This window comes from Lactuca sativa, chromosome 8, assembly GCF_002870075.4.
Source record: "Lactuca sativa cultivar Salinas chromosome 8, Lsat_Salinas_v11, whole genome shotgun sequence".
NCBI classification, from domain to species: Eukaryota; Viridiplantae; Streptophyta; class Magnoliopsida; order Asterales; family Asteraceae; genus Lactuca; species Lactuca sativa.
Window position 1 is genome coordinate 89,005,725 of NC_056630.2, and position 22,852 is coordinate 89,028,576.

Below are 22,852 nucleotides of genomic sequence, written 5' to 3' on the forward strand. Positions count from 1 at the left end.
GAATATGTGATTCAAGTGAAGGACTAGGAGATCGGGTACACTGGATGTGCGCTGGCCAAGTCCACCACAAAGAACGATAAGACTTTTCATCATGATTTACTAAAGTTTAGTAAATATGGTTATGCTTACAAGCTTAAGTATAATTCTAAATCATTCGAAAGTTCAATGTATGGCAGAACGAATGAGAAGAATCATATTAGGTAGAAAGATAGAAGTTTCTCCAATCTGAAAAGATGGGAGAGTACTTGAGTACCGTGTTTTATGATCATCTTGATGATTATAAAAACCATGTCACGATTGATCCTCTAAGGATATCTTAGTGCATTTGTATTGCTAAGAAGGGGAATCGTGAATTTTTTAAATGGTTAAATCTAGAAGATGAGTCATACTTCGTTCCAAAAACAAGTCTTTGATTCATACTCCAAGTTTGTGCCTTGAGTGAAACTAAATTAAGAAGGTTTATAACACTTATCAAATGTAGAGTAAAATGTTATCTACTCTTGTACATTTGAAATTGGTAAGTTATGATGTTTTAGATAAAATAAAGATCAACTAAGACCAATTTTGTGAAGTGTTTTTCTTGATAAGAAACCGCACTAACTCTTGAATATTTGTTTGTCAAGTGATGTTCATTGACAAAGTGAATTCTATATGTCCGGAGGTCAGTGGGAGTCCTAAAGATCTTAAAAAGGTTCAACAACTAATCAAGAGTAAACTTATTGTTAATCACTAGCACACTAATTGAGGTTGTAACCTATCATACTGACATATTCTTATTTTTGTGCTCATTCCAGTTAAAATTTGACTATGCATATGAGTTCTATGATTTCTCAATTGTTTGCATAAGGCAAAGCACCTAGATCAATTAAAGTTTCATTGATCAGTATGGGTGAGCTACTTAACAACTTGGAAGACATGGTAGGACCTTGTGCTACCAGGTGGCAAGAAATTAAGATTGAACAAGTTCAGTCCATATGAGTTTGGATTTGTCACTAACCTTATCTTGTGATTATGCTTATGACAAATTCACATGGATAGGAACACATACACCATAAAATCTAAGTGTCATAAGGTTTCTCTCCAATTCATGAAAATGATCATGAGGAAACGCTTTCACTAAGTAGATTTTAATAGCTAGCAATTGTGATATTTTCATTTTCAAATCCGATTATGATTACGGAATCCCTCTTCATAGTTCGAATTGTGAGAAATGGCAAAGGTCTAAACATTTGAGACTTATTTTTGTAAGTTCTAAAATTGTTTAGACACACATGTGAGCCATCTAAGGAAAGGTGTATAAGTTTGAGAAGCCTAGATAAAGTCTTTTCGAAGCATCTCATATCAGAAATCTGAACTTTGGAAAGGAAGTCAATAAGTATTAATTTCTAGAAGTCCATCTGATTTCTGAGTACATGTCAAAGCTATTGGGAGTATAAGTGTTATGCTAATAAAGATAATAATTATTATGCTAGTTGGAGCATAATTATTATGGTAAGTGTTGCAAGTTTGCAATGTTAATTATAGAAAACAAAAGTTTCAATTTGCAAAGTTGTGGATTGAAAAGTTGTTTTGCTATAATTAAGGGAGATGAATTTATACTTCATTTTAATTCTAAAAGCTTAGATTGAGTTTTAATCAAATTTAGTCAAGGACATATATGAATGTTGTGTTGAAAAGATTTGACATAAGGAAATTCTATATGGAAATGTTGATTGCATCCTTAAAATTCGATTATGATTATGGAATCCCTCTTCATAATTCGAATTGTGAGAACATGACAAATAGAAATATTATAGCAAAAGGCTGATCAAGTATCATGTCTTTATGTTAGACATTATGAATTGCATCCCATATGTTTCGCGTATAAGATCGATTGCATATGATATAATATTCCCATGTTCTAATTTTCCAAATGCCTAGGGCATTTAGAGGGAAAAGGAATAGAACTGTATATGACTAAATTGGTTTAACAACTGTTAAAGACAATCTAAGGTTCGCCAAAGATTGGTCGCTTAAGGACAAATGGAAGTATAGTAATGGATGGACCATACTGACTTTTTTATGAATAGACATGATTTTATTGATAATGAGTTGTCGTGTGGCAAATATGGAATGTTTCCATATTGGGAGTTGGATGTTAAGAATAGATGAGAAAGTTATAAACTTTTATGCAAGAAGGATATTGAAAGAAATGTACTTTGAATCTGAGACTTCATTTCCATGTAATTATCTTGTAACAATCTCCAAAGGAATATTTTGTAATATTGTTGGTCAAGTCTCTGTGAGTTTTGGTACCTAGACATTATAGAAGAATCATTACATAATAGTTTTGAATCTAACACTTCTTAATAGTGACAAGAATTTGAAATTCTTACACTTGCAATAAAGATTTGGAATTGTGAAATGAGCATCATTGAAATGTTTTCCAAATGATCTATTTCACAAAGTCAAGACCATAGACAAACATAGTGTGAATGCTTGGATCATGGCATAACTATTGTTTTAATTCAAGTATTAAGTTGATTATACGAAACATTATAGAATGAATAATGAGTAATCAAATATGGCACTCAAAAGTTTTGGGGCCATATAGGATTAGTATTATTCTTGTGTTTCACTTTGAATGTTTTGAATTCCCGAATAACTAGGTTATTCAAATCATCCATGGTCGATCATACTTTGGAAGTAGGTATTAAGGCAAGACTGTCATGAATGGGTCTGTAGTTTGTTTAGGTGTTTTAGACATAGTTGAAGTGTTCATGAGTACTCCTGGAATAAGATTCGAGTATTGGATTCAACCTACGCTCATATGAATCACTTCATGGATTTTATCATGAGTAATTATGAGACGATAATATCTTATATTCTTGAAACCAAGACGTGTGAGTTGTAATTTATAAGTTGGTTGCACATTGACATATGTAAACGCACCAATAACTTGGTGATATAAAACATATTGTTGTGTGTAATTTGATGAGTAAGTGCAAGCAAGCATTTGAGTCGAAGTTTATCCGTTCCTTTTACCCCATGTGCATAAAATCAACATCTATGGCCCCCTCGATGATTTAGTGATGACAAACCCTAAGTTCTTGCCCAAGCTTGGACTAATTTGATTTGTTCAATTAGTCAGTCATCATAAATCGGAAATCAGGAAACAACAGATGGACAGAGAGAATGATTATAATCCATGTATCAGTCCATATGATATCTAGAATAGAGGAATATATGATCCCTTATCTAATGGACGCGTCATTGACTATATCAGAGTTCAACAACGGCTTTTAAGAGCTACGATTGCTAGTCGGGTTGTGGAGTCGTACTTGCAATAATAGATATTAGACTTATCCAAGTGGGAGACTGTTGTATTAGGTGTCTAAGCCCATAACTATAATTGGTATGTACTTTGTTGGATAAGTTGTCTAAGTCCATAACTATATTTGGTATGTACTTGACCCGATTTAGCATGGTCCATTTGGGTTGCATAGCATTGGAACAATTTGGATAGACTTTTGTGAGAAGAGGATACTATGATTTATTAATATATTATAAGCTCTAATATATTAATATGAAATCATATTATTTAATTAGTATTGATCAAGAATTAGTTTGGAATTAATTTTGTGATTAGAAGAGACTAATTAAATAAATGAGGATTGATTTGGTAAATCATTCATTCTTATATAGTGGGCTTATGATCCATAGTTCTTCATGTTGGGCTAAACACATGTGGTGACCCATGGATGCATGGAGGTTAAAACACATGGATCATGAGGAATGTAGAAAGTCATGAGTTACATGGTGTAACTCTAATGTACACACAATATAAAGAGGCCTCATACTAGAAAAAATGGCACTTAAGGATACACAAGTGAGGGCTAGCCGATTTTAGTGTAATATAATCTTCTCTCAAGTTATTCCAATTGTTGGTGGTGTTGTGTGAAGCATTTGAGACATCACATTGGGGGTGCTAGGCTCACAAAGTCTTAAGGAATCAAAGCTTCAAGAAAGGTATTTCATTCTACTAGAATTTTGTATTACATATACCCCATGATATGCTAGTTAGGATGAAACCTTGAAAAAAAATGAAAGTTTGCATGTATAATTGAGAAAACATAGATACAATGTTTCTAGGGTTGCATGTACACCATAGGAGTGTTATAATGCTCAAAACCCAACATACTTGACCCAAGAGAAGCATGGTCCATTTGGGTTGCATATCACCAGGACAATTTGATAGGATGGACTTTTGAGAAGAGGTTATTTATGATTTGTCAATATATTATAAGTTCTAATATATTAATATGAAATCATATGATTTAATTAGTATTGATCAAGAATTAATTTGGAATTAATTTTGTGATCAAAATAGACTAATTAAATATATGGGGATTGATTTGGTAAATCAATGATTTTTATAGTGTGGGCCAATTGTTATTTAGGATGGGCTAAACCAATATGGTAGTCTATGGATAGTCCATGGAGGTTTAACCCATGGATCATAGGTAATATGAAAGGTCATGGGCATTAGGGTTTACATGGATGTAACCCTAATCTTGCCACACTATATAAGAAGTCCCTTAGCATCCAAAATGGCACACTAGTGATCCTTGGAGTCCCATGAGCCGATTTTAAGTACAAGAATATTCTCTCAAAAGTCATCCTTTGTCCAAAGGTGTGTTGTGATTCCATTTGAGGTGCAAAACTTGGGGCACTAAGTTCTTAAAGGCCAAACACAACAAGTTCTACAAGCCACAACCAAGAGGTAACTCTATAACTCAATTTTATGTTGTTTATATCATTTTGTATGCTAGTTGTAGGCTTAATGCTTTGGAAACAATATTGCATGTATAATTAGAGAAAACATAGATCCAAAGCATTTAAGGTTGTATGTGCACCATAGGATGTTGTAGTATACTAAAACCCATCAGAATCTTGGTATTGTTACAGGGCACTAAGTTTAATTTGAACCAACCTCAGAAGGACCTATCTCATAGTCTTAAACTAGCTGAAATGATTAATATTCAATTTACTTGGAAAATGAATCCATCATTTACGCCATATTATGCATAAGACTTGATATATGATCATGCTATGAGCATATCATAATATACCAACTAAATACATGGTTAAGTCACCGGATGCCTATAAAAACATTCTAAGACTACTTTGGAATAACTAAGAGAATGTATATGAGACATATAGTTTAGAATAAAATCTTCATGTAAAGAGCTACATAAAATTATGTTTCTAAACAAATGTATATAATTATGAATTATAATTAGATGATGCCTTCATTGAGGGATAAAGAGTAAGTTTAGTTGGAATGAGGTCCAAGCAAAACAAAATGACACCATATACTACAAAATAAGAATAAATTACTTTAGAAGTTGAAATCTAATATGATTGGATGAATGAGTTCATTGTAAAACTATGTTGATCTCTACCATTCAAGGATCACATAGAAATCTTTGTGGCTTCGAGAGTATACTTAATCAAGCTAAGAGACTCTATATCACGAAAGAACACCAATCATATACTCCAAGATATTTAACTATACCTAGAGTAAAGTCAAATATAGAGATGAGAGTATTCGCAGAATTCACACAAATTATGTTTAGTTGTACCCATTAATAAAGTGCTTCTTTTAAGTTATGCATGAATTTTCACACTTCAGCTATAAGACTTTATTATTCTAGAAATGGGATTTTGATTTGGATTTAGTATTTGGATATTGGAACATTGTAACAACAACTATTCTATAATGTTTTGATATATTGGGTGTAATGACCAAAAATTTCAACCAATTTAAAACATTCTAATTCATTAAAAAATCGTTACGATCATATACGTTGTTCTCAAAATAGTTTAAACATCAAAGTATTTTCCCCATAATCATATTACATAAAGCATAATCATGAGGAGCGGTACAATCACGCCTTCTCCTTGCCACGATCTCCTGAAGCACCTGAAACAATAAACCACAACTGTAAGCCCGAAAGCTTAGTGAGTTCCCCCAAAGTACTCATACACACATAAACATACATGTAACAACTCAAATTTTCAAATAAAATTTTCATTTAAAACAAAACATCATTATTCGACAAAAGAGTTTATTCCAAGTTTATTGCAAAAGTATAAATAATAAATCTCCAAGATCTTCAACAATGGCAGTGTGTACGTGTCACGCCGGCGCCTTTCCACGGTCATCACTAGTACCTGAAAAACATAAACACAACTAGTAAGCATAAATGCTTAGTGAGTTCCCCAGTATACGACTTACCCACATACGCCTTCCGGCCCGGACCTTTCGGTCCACATACATTGCCTTCCGGCCCGTAACATAATCGCCTTCCGGCCCATAACATATCGCCTTCCGGCCCGTATTAAATTGCCTTCCGGCCCATAGTATTTTGCCTTCCGGCCCATAATAGTATAAAACATAACACATGTAACATAACACACATAACACATAAGTCATACATCATACCGTTCTTTCTATCACATAAAGTCTCGCCTTCCGGCCCGTATAAGCATACATCACATATAAGCATACATCACATATAAAGCATCTACCTCTCTAGACATAGCATAAATATAACACATACGACCTTCCGGTCTCACAGTCAAACCCTTCCGGTAAAGTATAGTGAGAAGACTCACCTCGTAGTATGCAAGCTATAAACCCTTTGAGCTACTCGCACTCGATCCGCTAATCCGCAGGTTCCCTATAATACCACATACCTTTATTAATGATCTTATCAAACAAGACAATTGACCCTACTAAGTTACATCCAGGTCAACGGTCAATCTTGATCAGACTCGTCGAGTGAAAAGGGCAACTCGGCGAGTATAGACACCCCGACTCCACTCGCCGAGTCTAAAGGACGACTCGACGAGTTCTAGTAGATCTTCAAGCTACTCGCCGAGTCTGAAGAACAACTCGGCGAGTCCTAGTGAATCTTCAAGCTACTCGCCGAGTCTGAAGAACAACTCGGCGAGTCCTCGCCATGTAGTCAATCCGCTGCCTCCTGTATTTCGCATGATTTCGAAGTATATAGATATGGGGCTTCCTGGACTTTCACATATACTATTACAGGGGTTTTTAAACACTTGTAACAACACTATAATCTAACAATTCCTTAAATGGGTTTCCTAAACCCTAAATTCGCATACAACGTAAAAGCTACAGATTATGATCCGAAGATTACCTGGAAACGTGTTCCCTGTGTCCCCAACCTCCAGTACTCGACTCCTTGGACTTCCTTTGATCACCACCTTGCCTCTCCTTGTCTAACAATCTCTTCAACCTTCCTCTAGCCCTCACTCTTGCTCCAGATGCCCACAAACTCCCAAGGTATCTTCAATCGGCCAAAAGACGCGACATGACGGCCATAAGATCATTATATACGATTCAGAATCGAAACGGCTAGGGTTCAGCTGAACAACGTCGACTCGCCGAGTCCCTTATTGGACTCGTCGAGTCCAGTCGCGTATCTGCGACCAAGACCATGGCCCTACTCGGCGAGTCGTGCACCAACTCGCCGAGTCCCCTCCTAAATGTGCCCCAAAAATAATTTAAAGAAATACCTGAAATTTCGGGCTGTTACAACTCTCCCCCACTAGAACTAGACTTCGCCCTCGAAGTCTCATTCTGCGAATAACTCCGGATGTTGCTCCCGCATTTCTCTTTCCGGCTCCCACGTCATCTCCGATCCCTTCCGATGTTGCCACTGAACCAACACCAGAGGTATCTCCTTGTTCCGTAGAACCTTGATCTTCCGATCCCTGATAGCTACTGGTCTCTCGGCGTAATTCAGACTCGCATCTACCTGAATATCTTCTAACGGAACCACTGCTGCCTCATCGGCTATACACTTCCTCAGCTGTGATACGTGGAAGGTATTGTGAATCTGACTCAGCTCCGCTGGCAACTCCAACCGATAAGCTACCTGACCTACCCTTGCAATTACCCGAAATGGGCCTATGAACCGGGGCCCCAATTTGCCCCTCTTCCTGAACCGGATCACCCCTTTCCAAGGAGAAACCTTTAGGAGAACGAAGTCGCCGACCTGGAATTCGAGCTCGGACCGGCGTCTGTCCGCATAACTCTTCTGTCGGCTCTGGGCGGTCAATAACCTCTGCCTCACTCGTTGGATCTGTTCGGTCGTTTGAAGTACGATCTCTGTACTGCCCATCACTCTCTGTCCCACTTCTCCCCAGCAAATGGGAGTCCGACACCTCCTACCATACAACAACTCAAAAGGTGGCATACCAATGCTCGAATGATGGCTGTTGTTGTAGGAAAACTCAGCCAGCGGCAGATGCGCATCCCAGCTACCCCCGAAGTCTAACACACATGCTCTAAGCATATCTTCCAATGTCTGGATCGTCTGCTCGCTCTAACCGTCGGTCTGGGGATGGTATGCGGTACTAAAATGCAGTTTAGTACCCAACTCCTCATGGAATTTCTTCCAGAACCTGGAAGTGAAACGTACATCGCGGTCCGAAACAATCGAGGTCGGCACTCCATGCCGAGATACTATCTCTCTCACGTATAACTCTACCAACTTCTCTGCTGATGAACTTTCGCTAATGGCAAGGAAGTGTGCACTCTTTGTTAGCCTATCCACAATCACCCAAATTGCATCGACTCCCCTGGCGGTTTTCGGCAATTTGGTGATGAAATCCATCGTGATCTGATCCCACTTCCACTCAGGAACCTCCAAGGGTTGCAACTTACCGTGCGGTCTCTGGTGCTCGGCCTTAACCCTACGGCAGGTCAAACACCTCTCAACGAACCAGGCAACGTCCCTCTTCATGCAAGGCCACCAGTACTCCTTTTTCAAATCCAAATACATTTTCGTAGCACCGGGATGGATCGAGAATTTCGATCTGTGTGCCTCCTCCATCAAAGTAACACGCGTACCGCCCACGAATGGTACCCAGATCCGACCCCGAAATGTCAGAAGTCCCCGCCCAACCATAACGAACTCTGAAATCAACCCGACGACCCGCTCCTGTTTCTGCATCCCAGACTTCACGACCTCGGCCTGTGCCCCACGAATAGCATCTAATACCGGAGTCATCACCGTCAATCTCAAACACACGTCCCGCAATGGAGTACTCTCCGCCCTACGACTCAATGCATCAGCTACCACATTAGCCTTGCCTGGGTGGTATAGGATCTCACAGTCATAATCCTTAACCACGTCTAACCATCTCCTCTGACGCATGTTTAGGTTGGGTTGATCCATCAAGTACTTCAAACTCTTATGGTCCGTGTATATGGTACAACGAACCCCGTACAGGTAGTGACGCCAAATTTTGAGGGCGAACACTACTGCCCCCAACTCTAAGTCATGCGTGGGATATCTCGCTTCGTGAGGCTTCAGCTGCCTCGATGCATAGGCTATCACATGGCCCCTCTGCATCAACACTGCACCCAGTCCTGAAATCGATGCGTCGCAATATACGACAAAGTCCTCCATCCCCTCTGGGAGAGCTAATACTGGTGCTTCGCACAGTCTCTGACGAAGTGTCTCGAAGGAAGTCTGCTGCTCGGGTCCCCATGAGAATGTAACACCCTTTCGGGTCAATTTGGTAAGTGGCACCGCGATCTTGGAGAAGTCCCTAATGAACCTTCGATAGTACCCCGCCAACCCAAGGAAACTCCTGATCTCCGAAGGTGACTTCGGTGCCTCCCAACTCATCACCGCTTCCACCTTGGCCGGATCGACCAATATCCCTGCCTGATTTACAATGTGCCCCAGAAATTGAACTTCCCGCAACCAGAAGTCACATTTGGAGAATTTTGCATATAGCTTCTCCGACCTCAGTACCTCAAGGACCTCCCTCAAATGTCCCTCATGCTGCTCCCTAGACCGCGAATACACCAGAATGTCGTCGATGAATACAATCACAGACCGATCCAGCATCGGCCTGCATACCCTGTTCATGAGATCCATAAACACTGCTGGGGCATTGGTGAGCCCAAAAGGCATCACCACGAACTCGTAATGCCCATACCGCGTCCTAAAGGCTGTCTTCTGGACGTCCTCATCCCGCACTCTTACCTGATGGTACCCTGATCTCAAATCAATCTTGGAAAACCAAGATGCCCCTTGCAACTAATCGAATAGATCATCGATCCTCGGTAACGGATAGCGGTTCTTGACTGTCACCTTGTTCAGCTCCCGGTAATCGATACACATCCGGTGTGAACCATCCTTCTTCTTGACGAACAGAATCGGTGCTCCCCACGGCGAGCTACTCGGCCGAATAAATCCCTTCCCCAACAACTCTTGAAGTTGCGAGGACAATTCTTGCATCTCTGGAGGTGCAAGACGATAAGGCACCTTCGCAATAGGCGCAGCCCCTGGAACTAGATCGATACCAAACTCCACTTGCCTCACAGGAGGTATTCCTGGCAAATCCTCGGGAAAAACATCTGGAAACTCGCGCACCACTGGAACCTCCTTCAATGTCTTCGGTCTCTCGGAACTCTCCCGCGTATCCATCACATACGCCACAAAACCGTTACATCCCCGCTGTAGGCATTGCCTCGCCCTAGCGGCCGAACAAAAAGCTGATCCCGAACGGGTACCCTCGCCGTATACCGTAAGAACTCCCCCACTAGGGTCTCGTATAGTCACCAGCTGACGCTCGCAGTCGATAACAGCGCTGAATCGGCTCAACCAGTCCATGCCTACAATGACACAGACATCCCCCATCGCAATAGGAATGAGGTCAATCGGAAACGCAACCCCGAAGATCTCTAGCACACATCCCCGAAGAACCTCCGTAGCACAAATCACCCTCTCAGCCGCAATAGAAACGCTCAAAGGTCGACTTAACGGCTCACGACTAATGCTGATGTGCTGACTAAAAGCTAACGATACAAACGATCTACTCGCACCCGAATCAAATAACACTAGAGCAGGCATAGAGTTCACAAGGAAAGTACCTACACATTCATTAACATAAGCATAACATTTCGACCTTTAATTAAATACGCGAATGATAACATACCTGCCACAACATCGGGCGCAGCGCGGACCTCCTCCGCAGTCAGCTGAAAGGCTCTCCCGCGAGCCCTCGGGGCCTCGACCTTCGCCGGTCGGGTCTCAGTAGTCCGGGTAGTAGGTGTAGCTCCCTGACGAAGTTGCGGACACTCGGCCTTCCGATGGCCTATCTGGTTGCAGTGAAAGCAAACCATAAACCCCTTAGGGCAATCCCTGGCAATATGTCCCTCCTTGCCACACTTGTAGCAACCACCAGCTCGACACGCCCCCTCGTGACTCTTGCCGCACTTCGCGCAAGTGCGACCCTTCGAACCTCCCATCCTCGAATCAGCGAACTTAGTCCGCTTGGCTGCCGGCTGAGACTGGGCCGGCCGTCGATCCACCTGCCGAGACTCAGCCTCCTCCCTCGCTTGAGTCTCCAACCCGATCTCGCGCTTCCTGGCGTTCGCCTGAAGCTCAGTGAAAGTACGATAGGTGGAGTTTGACACAAACTCCCGGATCTCCCTCTTCAAAACACCCAAATAGCGGCTCATCCGCGACTGCTCCGTAGATACCAACTCGGGGCAGAACATTGCCCTCTCATGAAACTTCCGTGTGATCACTGCCACGGAATCAGTACCCTGCTTAAGGGTCAAGAACTCCTGAATCAATCGCTCCCTCTCTACCGGGGGAACGTACTCGTCCCTGAACATCTCCGTAAACCTCTCCCATGTCACCGCCGAAATCTCTGCCTGAGCGAAGTTCGCCGTCACGAACTTCCACCAATCCTTCGCTCCCAGACGGAGCTTGTTCAAGGCGAACCGTACCCTCAAGTGCTCCGGGCATGAGCAAGTATAGAAGCACCCCTCGATGTCGGCGATCCACCTCATAGCTGCAATCGGATCCTGCGTCCCATCAAATTCAGGGGGTTTCGTGTTGCTGAATTCCCTGAATAGTAATGAATCACCCCCTTGCGGCCTGGCAGCAGCCACAGCTGCGGTAGCGGCAGCAACTGCAGCTTCAGTAAGTGCGGCGTACCGCTCCTCAAACTCCTCCATCAGCGTGGTCTTAATAGACCCAAACATCTCCGGGATCTTAGCCCGAACCGCCGCAGCTACCTCTTCCTAAATAATCTGACGAATCTCCTCGTCACTCGCACCGCTCGAACTCGCCCCATTGCGTGTGATAACCATGATGTCTCTGAAATACAACATAAAATCATCAGAGACTCCACCAAGTACTATTGTACTCGATACGCGCCCTACCCAGTCTCCGATTTCCAGGGATTCTTACTTGAGTCTTCCACTGATCCGGTGCCTTCGGTAGTACGGGCCCAATACTACCGACCACACCGTATCAGTATTCGTCCCAAATCTTCCTCCCCAAATCCCGAATAATGAGTACTCTACCTCTAGTATGCACTACCTACTTGCATGCTACAAAATATCTCATATAAGCAATCTCTCTAGACTAAGGCATCACAAACAGGCAATTCTGGTCCTATCATGTATACCTAGTCTTCTAGCATGCATAACAATTCATAATTCAGTGCATCACATAACATCGTAAAGTATTCTGGGGATCTTTACCGTTCGGACGCTGGCTGCTCGTACACACTGTTCCATCCTTGTTTTACCGCCTTACCGTTTATAAAATGTTGTGTCCTTATTATTTAAAAAGGTTTTTCCTCAAATCCCCGGTCTGAGTTCAGTTGCACCCAAAAGTACACCCGAATCCCTCAAACCTGGCTCTGATACCAATTGTAACAACTCAAATTTTCAAATAAAATTTTCATTTAAAACAAAACATCATTATTCGACAAAAGAGTTTATTCCAAGTTTATTGCAAAAGTATAAATAATAAATCTCCAAGATCTTCAACAATGGCAGTGTGTACGTGTCACGCCGGCGCCTTTCCACGGTCATCACTAGTACCTGAAAAACATAAACACAACTAGTAAGCATAAATGCTTAGTGAGTTCCCCAGTATACGACTTACCCACATACGCCTTCCGGCCCGGACCTTTCGGTCCACATACATTGCCTTCCGGCCCGTAACATAATCGCCTTCCGGCCCATAACATATCGCCTTCCGGCCCGTATTAAATTGCCTTCCAGCCCATAGTATTTTTCCTTCCGGCCCATAATAGTATAAAACATAACACATGTAACATAACACACATAACACATAAGTCATACATCATACCGTTCTTTCTATCACATAAAGTCTCGCCTTCCGGCCCGTATAAGCATACATCACATATAAGCATACATCACATATAAAGCATCTACCTCTCTAGACATAGCATAAATATAACACATACGACCTTCCGGTCTCACAGTCAAACCCTTCCGGTAAAGTATAGTGAGAAGACTCACCTCGTAGTATGCAAGCTATAAACCCTTTGAGCTACTCGCACTCGATCCGCTAATCCGCAGGTTCCCTATAATACCACATACCTTTATTAATGATCTTATCAAACAAGACAATTGACCCTACTAAGTTACATCCAGGTCAACGGTCAATCTTGATCGGACTCGTCGAGTGAAAAGGGCAACTCGGCGAGTATAGACACCCCGACTCCACTCGCCGAGTCTAAAGGACGACTCGACGAGTTCTAGTAGATCTTCAAGCTACTCGCCGAGTCTGAAGAACAACTCGGCGAGTCCTAGTGAATCTTCAAGCTACTCGCCGAGTCTGAAGAACAACTCGGCGAGTCCTCGCCATGTAGTCAATCCGCTGCCTCCTGTATTTCGCATGATTTCGAAGTATATAGATATGGGGCTTCCTGGACTTTCACATATACTATTATAGGGGTTTTTAAACACTTGTAACAACACTATAATCTAACAATTCCTTAAATGGGTTTCCTAAACCCTAAATTCGCATACAACGTAAAAGCTACAGATTATGATCCGAAGATTACCTGGAAACGTGTTCCCTGTGTCCCCAACCTCCAGTACTCGACTCCTTGGACTTCCTTTGATCACCACCTTGCCTCTCCTTGTCTAACAATCTCTTCAACCTTCCTCTAGCCCTCACTCTTGCTCCAGATGCCCACAAACTCCCAAGGTATCTTCAATCGGCCAAAAGACGCGACATGACGGCCATAAGATCATTATATACGATTCAGAATCGAAACGGCTAGGGTTCAGCTGAACAGCGTCGACTCGCCGAGTCCCTTATTGGACTCGTCGAGTCCAGTCGCGTATCTGCGACCAAGACCATGGCCCTACTCGGCGAGTCGTGCACCAACTCGCCGAGTCCCCTCCTAAATGTGCCCCAAAAATAATTTAAAGAAATACCTGAAATTCCGGGCTGTTACAATACACATACAACAAAGAACAACATACTTCGGGTCCAATCAACCTTTCGGTTGGAATACCCCTGACCCTCAACCATCGGGTTGGAATGCCTACATACACGAGCCCAATCATCCTACCGGGATGGAATACCCTCGGCCCACAACCATCGGGTTGGAATGCCCAAACACCTATACGTACAAAAATAGCTACTATGGGTCCAATCATCCCTTGGGATGGAATACCCCAGGCCCCTCAACCATCGGGTTGGAATGCCAACATACTATGAGTCCAATCATCCTACCGGGATGGAATACTCCTGGCCCACAACCATCAGGTTGGAATGCCCCACTTCCTATACATATAGTAACTACTAATACTACTGTTACTATGGGTCCAATCATCCCTCGGGATGGAATACCCCAGGCCCCTCAACCATCGGGTTGGAATGCCAACATACTATGAGTCCAATCATCCTACCGGGATGGAATACTCCTGGCCCACAAACATCGGGTTGGAATGCCAAACTACTATGAGTCCAATCATCCTACCGGGATGGAATACTCCTGGCCCATAACCATCGAGTTGGAATGACAATCTACACTAGCAGACATGCACACATAACAGGCATACATAAAATACTCTACAGAACCAACACACTAGGGCCCTATCATCCTACCGGGATGGAATACCCTCTGCTAATGCTCAACATACATAACCTGCTCGTACCTCCTACCAGTGCACGTACTGCAAGACCAACTATCGGTCTATAAATAATCACTACCCAACTACCAGGTCGCTGATCCAATGGAACTAGCCATTATACAACTATCCATTTCTCAAGGATACTAAGCTAACAAAGCATATTCTCATATCACTATCTCATCTACCAGGATACTAGCAGACATATCATCACATAACATAACAGGCTCTAACAACAATTCAGAGGGCCGGCCTTGGTGCCTTAGACCCTTGAGTATAGTAAGGAAAACTCACCTTGCAACTACTGGAATCCTGCAACTCTCTGACTGCTGACTCACCGGGAATCCCAACTATCATATGAAAACCATCACATAAGAAACCGACACAACTTTCTAGACCAAGGGCCCACAACACTCATTAAGTCCATCATCCTCTTATAGGGCCAAGACACCAAAGTCAAATCCTCATGCAAAGCCCAATATTGGCCCAATTTATTAAATTGGGCCCACCTCACCAAATGGGCCTAGATCCAAGGTCCATAATAATTATTGTGTCCAGAATATTCCATCCATAATGTTCAGTCACGGCTTAAGCCCCACTAGCCCAATAACAGCCCAATCACTTAAGGCACAAATTCAAAAACCCATAAGAGGGATTACGCTAGGCGTACCCCTCTTGGTACATTGGGCGTACATCGATGCTCGCGGATTGGAATCGGGACACAGACTCACTACGCTGGGCGTACCTCAATTTACGCGGGGCGTAATCTCGCTGAACTAAAATCCCACATAAGTTCTTAATGGCTTAAGCTCTTAAGCCCAAACTTCAGATCCATCGGCCAAATATGCCTAGGATTCATAAAGTCTCAAACTTTATTACTTGGTATGTCCACAAAGCTCTTAATCCAAGGTCTTAATCCATTAAGACCTACCTATGGCACACATGAGACAACCCAAGCCATTGGGACCTCATTTTTCTCACTCAAGACCTCTCCTAAGGTCTGAAAGGACAGCTAATCTCAACCAACTCGCATTATTCATCTCTTTGGGGTTTTTGGGACAAGAATGGTGTCAAAACTTCATAACACATAGATCTACACAATCTAATTGTCAAGCAAGAGACTTTATACCTCAAAAGGGTTCCAGAAGATGATGCCTTTCCAGATCTACGAGCTCCAGCCACCCCACTCCTTCTTAGACAACTTCTTCTTTCCTTTTATAGGCTCTCCTTTGCCAAACCAAGCTCTCCAAGGTCAAATATCCAAAACAATGGAAGAAGAATGGCTACTTAGGGTTTTTGAGGGTAAGAGGGCAGATATGGAGGCTGGGGTTGGAACCATAATGTTCCCTATATAATGGTTGGCCCTAAAATTAGGGTTTCTGGACACTAAACGTACGTTGGGCGTACGTCGAGGGACCTCGCGTTTCATTAGCTCCATTACGTTGGGCGTACCCACGCGTGTCCCATGCATGTATGGCCTTAATTTGTCAACTTTTTCCATCAAGTTCCATAAGTGACAATATCTTCAAAGTATCATAGCTCCTTTATTCTAAGTCCGTTTCCGACGAACTTTATATCCACAAAAAGGTGGCGAGAAGCCCTACGCTTCTAGCACCACATCCCGACCCGAAACCTTCTCGAATAAAACCCATTACCCATAAAAGACCGAAACGTCCTTACTCTTTGATCTTGGGGAACCATAAATAACTACTCTTAGAACGGGGCGTTACATTGGGATATGATCATAACATCAATACTTGTTGTGTTCTATATTAACATGTTTAATCCATGAATAATCTTATTATTCTAAAAGTTAATAGTTAATTATAATTGTGGGAGCAATTATGAAGTAATACTAATATGAATTGGATTGGTTGACTTTCACTGGATGAAGGTAGACAATGGGTTGTAACCAAGGTTCATAGGTACTTGTTAGAGAACTAGTATTGAACTGACCCGCATCAAGATCATCTCATGGATCGCTATCATGAATGATACTTGATTAAAAGGTACTATATTTGTATCCTTAACACCTGAGATACATAGTGGGACTTAAGTGTAGGGAGTATTATGCTTAGTTATGGCCAAACGATGGTCCTTAAGGCGCCTTACCAAAAGTTGAACACCATATGAGATTGATTGTGATCTGTATCTCATGTTTAACATGATGTCTGTGAAAAAGGGATAACTGATAAACTCACCTTATACAACAATTGTAGCTTGGAGCTTTTGGGGAAATGAGCGTTGATAAAATGGCACAAAGTCGTATGTTGATGGGGGGTAGTGAAATGTTGCTAGATGTTCACCATTGTCTATATCAATGTAATATGAATCTTGCACAAGTGAGAGATTGAAATATCTTGAATGCTCAAGAATCATATTAAAGTGATATTACTAATTAACATATGATACTAATGGTTCACACTAACAACAACTTGATATATATGATTAGCAAGTAACATTATATATAATTCATATGATATGAATTAATAAGTTATGCACAATAATTTGGACTAGATAAATTCTTTTGTCGTCTTTTACTAAAAAGTTAAAGTTTATATTTTATAAACTTGGTTTATAAAATATAAAAGGATTTTGTCTTATTTTGCATTTATAATAATCAAAATTTGGCTAGACAAAAGAGAGTATGGGTTTTTCATTTGTTTAATGAAAAGAACACGCATCTAAAAGGAAAAGCATTGACAATATGATTAAAATAAGGAGTTATGGTCTTTTTTATTAATTCATTCAAAAGAAATGAATGACTTGAAGCATGGGGAACACATAGGCTTTACGGGCATAGGTTCTTAAAGTGTTAAGAACTTATGGACCAAAGATTTTTTTATATAAAGTGGGGCTTTCATTCTCTTGTCTTAACCCATACAAATATTCTAAATTTTTTCTCTTCATCTCACTCTCTCTAGTTTTGTTAAGAACACATGAAGATTACTTGCTTCTTGATGTTCTCTTTGTGTTCTTATTTTGATAATAACATAAAGCTTAAGAGTCTTAAGAGTTTTATACAAAAGAACTAGCATTCTACATCAAGTTGAGTCATTGTTAGTTTTTCTTAAGTTTATCGTTCTTCATCAACTTCCAAGCCTCCTAAGAGGACCCAAAGAACTACAAAGGTTGTCTTTTCTTCATCCCTTCTTTGGTGGATCTTGTTTTCTTTCCAAACTTTGCAAGAAGATCCTTAGTGGGTATAAACTTGTTTTAAGTTATTCAAAATATAAAAGTCTTCCGCTATTAAATCTTATGTTTTTGAAACTAATTTTTGAATAAAAACCCAACACTAATACATATGTATGCATAACATTATGCTTTGAATGTCAAAAAAAAATTATTTATATAAAAATGTGTTTTTTAAACGAAAAAAAATTATTTATACAGTTTAAAATGTAATAAAAATATAAATTTATATGGTTTAAAATGGAAAATGGTTAAACTGAACAAAATTAGAAAAATGATGTTCGACTTTAAACAAAAATACAGAGTGTCAAAATTGAAAGAAAAAATCAAATTTAGTGTCAAAATAAAAAAAAATGTGAAAACTTGGCGTCTTTTATGAAAAAAAAATCAATTTTGACACGTTAACATGTCATGTCAGCATGTCACGTCATTAAAACTAACACGTCATCATGCCACGTCAGCAGATAACCGGGTTGACCGATAAAGTTGTCATAATTATAAAAAAAAATTAGAAAAAACAGTGTCAAATTTGAGACAAAAAAAAAGACAGTGTCAAATTAGAATTTTTATGTAAACTTAATGTCTTTTGTGTTATTTACCCATACTTATTCATTTAGTAACATCATTTTAAATCCATCCATTGGAATTGATATATCTCCATTACAATTATTTGAAGTGACATCTACCAATATATGTATAACCAAAAAGGAACCGTAAATGGTTTGCTACTTCGCTTTAATATTTTCTAAGAATCAACTTAGGCCATACAGTGCACAACCTACCGCACACCACGGTAGAGTGTGGTATGCAGGAAACACAACATCGACCCCAAAGAAAAGTGTGGCAGACTTGCTGCACACCACAATTTTTTTGCATTCCAATCTCCTTTTTGTCCGTTGAAATGTAGCCGTTGGCAATTTTTTTTTTTTTAGTTTTCCTATAAATAAACATTCATTTCTCATTTCAATATCATCAACCAACACAAAACTCTCTCTACACTTTATAAAATTTGTTATTTCAAAATGTCTTCTTCTTCGTCCAATACGTTGGCGTTGCGGGAAGCGGGGTTTATTGGAGACGTCATGCGCACATCACTTGATTATTTGCAAGAAAATGAAGGCGAAAGTTCACACCCAAAAACAAGAAATCCTCATTTACGAAGAAATCATGAAGTCGAACACAATCAACTTGTCAACGTTTACATTGTTGATGATGCAGTGTATGCAGAAAAATCCAGGCGTCGGTTCCGGATGAGTAAGGTATTACTTTTACGCATTGTCGACGACATCAACAATCGCTTTCCATATTTTCAGCAGCAGGTTAATGGAAGAGGTCAAACTGGTTTCTCCAGAATTCAAAATTCTACAGCTGCAATTCATCAACTAGCATCCAACATGAGACCGGACTCATGGGATGAGTATTTGAGGATGTCAGAGCAAACAACATGGGATTGTGTTTAGAAGCTTGCTAAAGTTGTCATTATCCTCTATTACGGTCGCTATTTACACAAGTGTACGATTAATGACATCCAACAACTATATACAACACATGAAAACAAGCATTGGTTCCCTGAAATGCTTGGTATTATTAATTGTATGCATTGGGGTGGTTAACGTGTCCTAATACATGGCGCGGTCAGTTTATGCGAGGTGATCAAAAGCAGCCGACCATAATTTTAGAAGCAGTGGCCTCGAATGACCTTTGGATATGGCGTACATTTTTTGGTCTATCGGGTGGCAACAACGACATCAATGTTCTAGACCAATCGTCGATATTCAACGAAATCTACCTTGGGGAATCGTATAATGTGTCGTTTCAAGTAAATGAGACATCATACAAGCGTGGGTATTATCTTACTGATGACATATATCCTGAGTTAGCAGTATCTGTGAAATCATTCACATGTCCAAATGATGAGAAGCAATTAAAGTTTAAGGTGGCACAAGAATCTGTTAGGAAGGATATTGAGTGCACATTTGGTGTCCTAAAGAGACATTGACAGATACTCGTGGTACCGACACAATCTATGGAGCGCATACGAATAAGTAATTTGTTGTACGCATGTATCATATTGCATAATATGATTTTAGAAGACGAGGGGAAAATGATTTTCTGCTACAATGAGAATGAGAATTTACCAAATGTCGAAGGAGTTGGTATTGGTTCTAAGACATACATGGTGAACAGAGGGGAAGTATACGACCGAGTTGTACACCATAACCTTCACGCTGATTTGGTGGAACGCATCTTCAATGCTCAAACGAATCACATTGTCGACAATTTTGTTGAAGACGACTTGTTCGAAGATATAGATGACGAATCATAAATGTTTGAAGGAAATTCAGATGAAGATTTTGATGACGTACCAAGCGACAATGACTAGACGTCACATATTATTCAACTATTTTTCGATTATGTTTTTTTTTTAAATTAGTATGTATTTTGTTTAATTAATGAAGTATTTTCATTTTATTGTTTTTAATTAATTACATTTTATTCAATTAAAAATGGAAAGAAAAAGTATGGTACAATGTGTTATGATAACCACCAGTTTTGTGGGATGAGGGAAAAAAAATGATATGGCATTGCAAAAATATAGTATTTGTGGTATGACACATAAATGAATGATCTATCGGGTTGGGATTGATCTTTGTGATCAGATCACGCTAATGTCAATCCGTTTTCTTTCATTTATTCCAATTCCAAGCCAACGATTCAAGAATCCCTTAATACAAAACAAGGAACTATCTGTACGTTGTTGAATCAAAATAAGGAATCTCAATCTTTATAATTTGTCATCATCCAATTATTTTCAAATAAACTCACTCAAAGATGTAAAATTAACATGGGTAATTGTTGATAGTCGAAGAAATTGTGAACATGAAAGAGGAGAAACCACATATAGTTCTATCACCCCCATTTAAACTCTTCTGAATGTAAGTCGTATTGCTACAATTGGAAAATAACATGGAGATTCCAAATATAATGAACTACTAATTAGTTATTCAAGATTATCAACATTGTTGGGTTCTTCGATTATCAAGAATTCCTCATGTTAGATTTAAATTTTTTTAACAGAAATATATTTTAGTGGCCTTTTATTTGAAGCTTGCCTTTTGTCCATACATAATATAATCTTGAATTTTAAAATTTATTTTAACCATAATCGTTATTACAAGGTTAACTAACTTCTATAAACCTACTCTTGAAGCCTTTCAAAAAGAATTTAATCTTGAATTTATAACGTTCCACTTCACAGCCTCTTTTGATACTACTTTGAGATCACCATTCATATCAGGTTAGCTTTTATTTCTTTCATAAAATTTTTTTGATGGGTTTTTAGATTTAATCCTCAAATAGTAAACGTTAAGTAAATTCATCTTGAATTTGAAAATGTGGATGATTCATAAAACCTGCGTAAGCTTTTTCTTAACATTACTCTGTTTCTTGATTTTTGATTATTCGCATGTTGATCTTACTCCAATTCTTTTTCTTGATCAAAATTCCCAAAAAAAGAAATAGTTTGTATATTTCAAAATCAAATTATTAATCCAATTAACCCAAATTATCTTTGCTTCTTTCTTAATACCACAGTCGTATTGAATTTCAACCAAATTGCTCACAATGAATCAATACCCTGTTTTTGGTATCAACAATGGTGAAAGCAAAACCTTTCTTCAACAAAACGATTCAAACTCCCAATCTGAAAACTCAATCAAGAACTCAAGAAACCCTGAATCAGTCAACGCAAACCTTCCAAGAATCAACCCCTCAACCATCAACAGATTCTACAGAACTGAAATGTGTCGAATATTTCTTCAAGGGAAATGCTTTAATGGGGATCGTTGCACATACGCTCATGACTATAAAGATTTACTACCAAAACCTCAAGAACTTGTAAAGACTCCTTCGGATTTCCGTCAAATCTGCTACCAATGGAAATATAAGGGTCGATGCAATTACACAATAAATGTCGCTTTCTTCATGGGCTTTCAGGTTCTTCTCTCTCTCTTCCTCTCTCTCTCTCTCTCTACAGCTATGGAAACTTATTAACTGTTCATTTGTGGTTCTTGGATCAAATTGCAGCGGTAAAAACGTTGAACGCATGGAAAGAGGGAGGAAAGAACAAGAACAACCTGGTAAATCAGTGATTACTGTTCCTCAACAAGAAGGTGAAGCAAAAGGGTTTGCAAAATTGGCAAATAAGAAGCTGAAAGGCATCTATGGAGATTGGATTGATGAGAAATAAGATGAATTATTATTATTATTCTTTTATCTTTTTGTGGAAAGTGTCCAAATGACAATGAATGATCAATTTCTATCAGATACATGAGAGTTGATAGTTCTTTTTTTGAGATTTTTGGCGGTAATTCAACCATATGCGAATTTTGACGTTTTGTTTTTCTTGAATGTAATGGAACATGTTGTCATGTTTTTTAATGATGTTATGCATTTGTGGGTGTAATCGGATAAAAGATAAGAAGGTTGAACATTTGCTCTACCTTTTGTTGATTTGTATTTTGGAAAGGTAACTTTTTATTCTTGTAAAATCCCTTTTCAAACTAATTATTTTCCTTAAATAAAGTTATCAAGATTCATTAATTGAAAATGACTTAGGAGGGTAACTACCTTTTATTCGTGTTCACATATTGGCAA

The 22,852-nt window shown here is 39.8% G+C and overlaps 2 protein-coding genes across 2 annotated transcripts; both read left to right on the forward strand.

Annotated features, from left to right (window-relative positions):
* Positions 1-19,218: 19,218 nt before the first annotated feature.
* On the forward strand, positions 19,219-19,656 carry LOC111887380 (uncharacterized). Its single transcript, XM_023883548.1, has one exon. The coding sequence runs from the start codon at positions 19,219-19,221 to the stop codon at positions 19,654-19,656; it is 438 nt and encodes a 145-aa protein (XP_023739316.1).
* A 182-nt stretch (positions 19,657-19,838) lies between these two features.
* LOC111887382 (uncharacterized) lies at positions 19,839-20,522 on the forward strand. The gene is made up of 2 exons (XM_023883549.1): positions 19,839-20,175; positions 20,287-20,522. The coding sequence occupies exons 1-2, from the start codon at positions 19,839-19,841 to the stop codon at positions 20,520-20,522; spliced, it is 573 nt and encodes a 190-aa protein (XP_023739317.1).
* Positions 20,523-22,852: the final 2,330 nt, after the last annotated feature.

Excerpts from the sequence above, each read along its gene's own strand:
- LOC111887380 (XM_023883548.1), top strand. The coding sequence starts at position 19,219 with ATGTCTTCTTCTTCGTCCAATACGTTGGCGTTGCGGGAAGCGGGGTTT.
- LOC111887382 (XM_023883549.1), top strand. The coding sequence starts at position 19,839 with ATGCGAGGTGATCAAAAGCAGCCGACCATAATTTTAGAAGCAGTGGCC. Across the intron at positions 20,176-20,286 it reads GGATATTGAGTGCACATTTG|AAGACGAGGGGAAAATGATT; the intron begins GTGTCCTAAAGA and ends ATATGATTTTAG.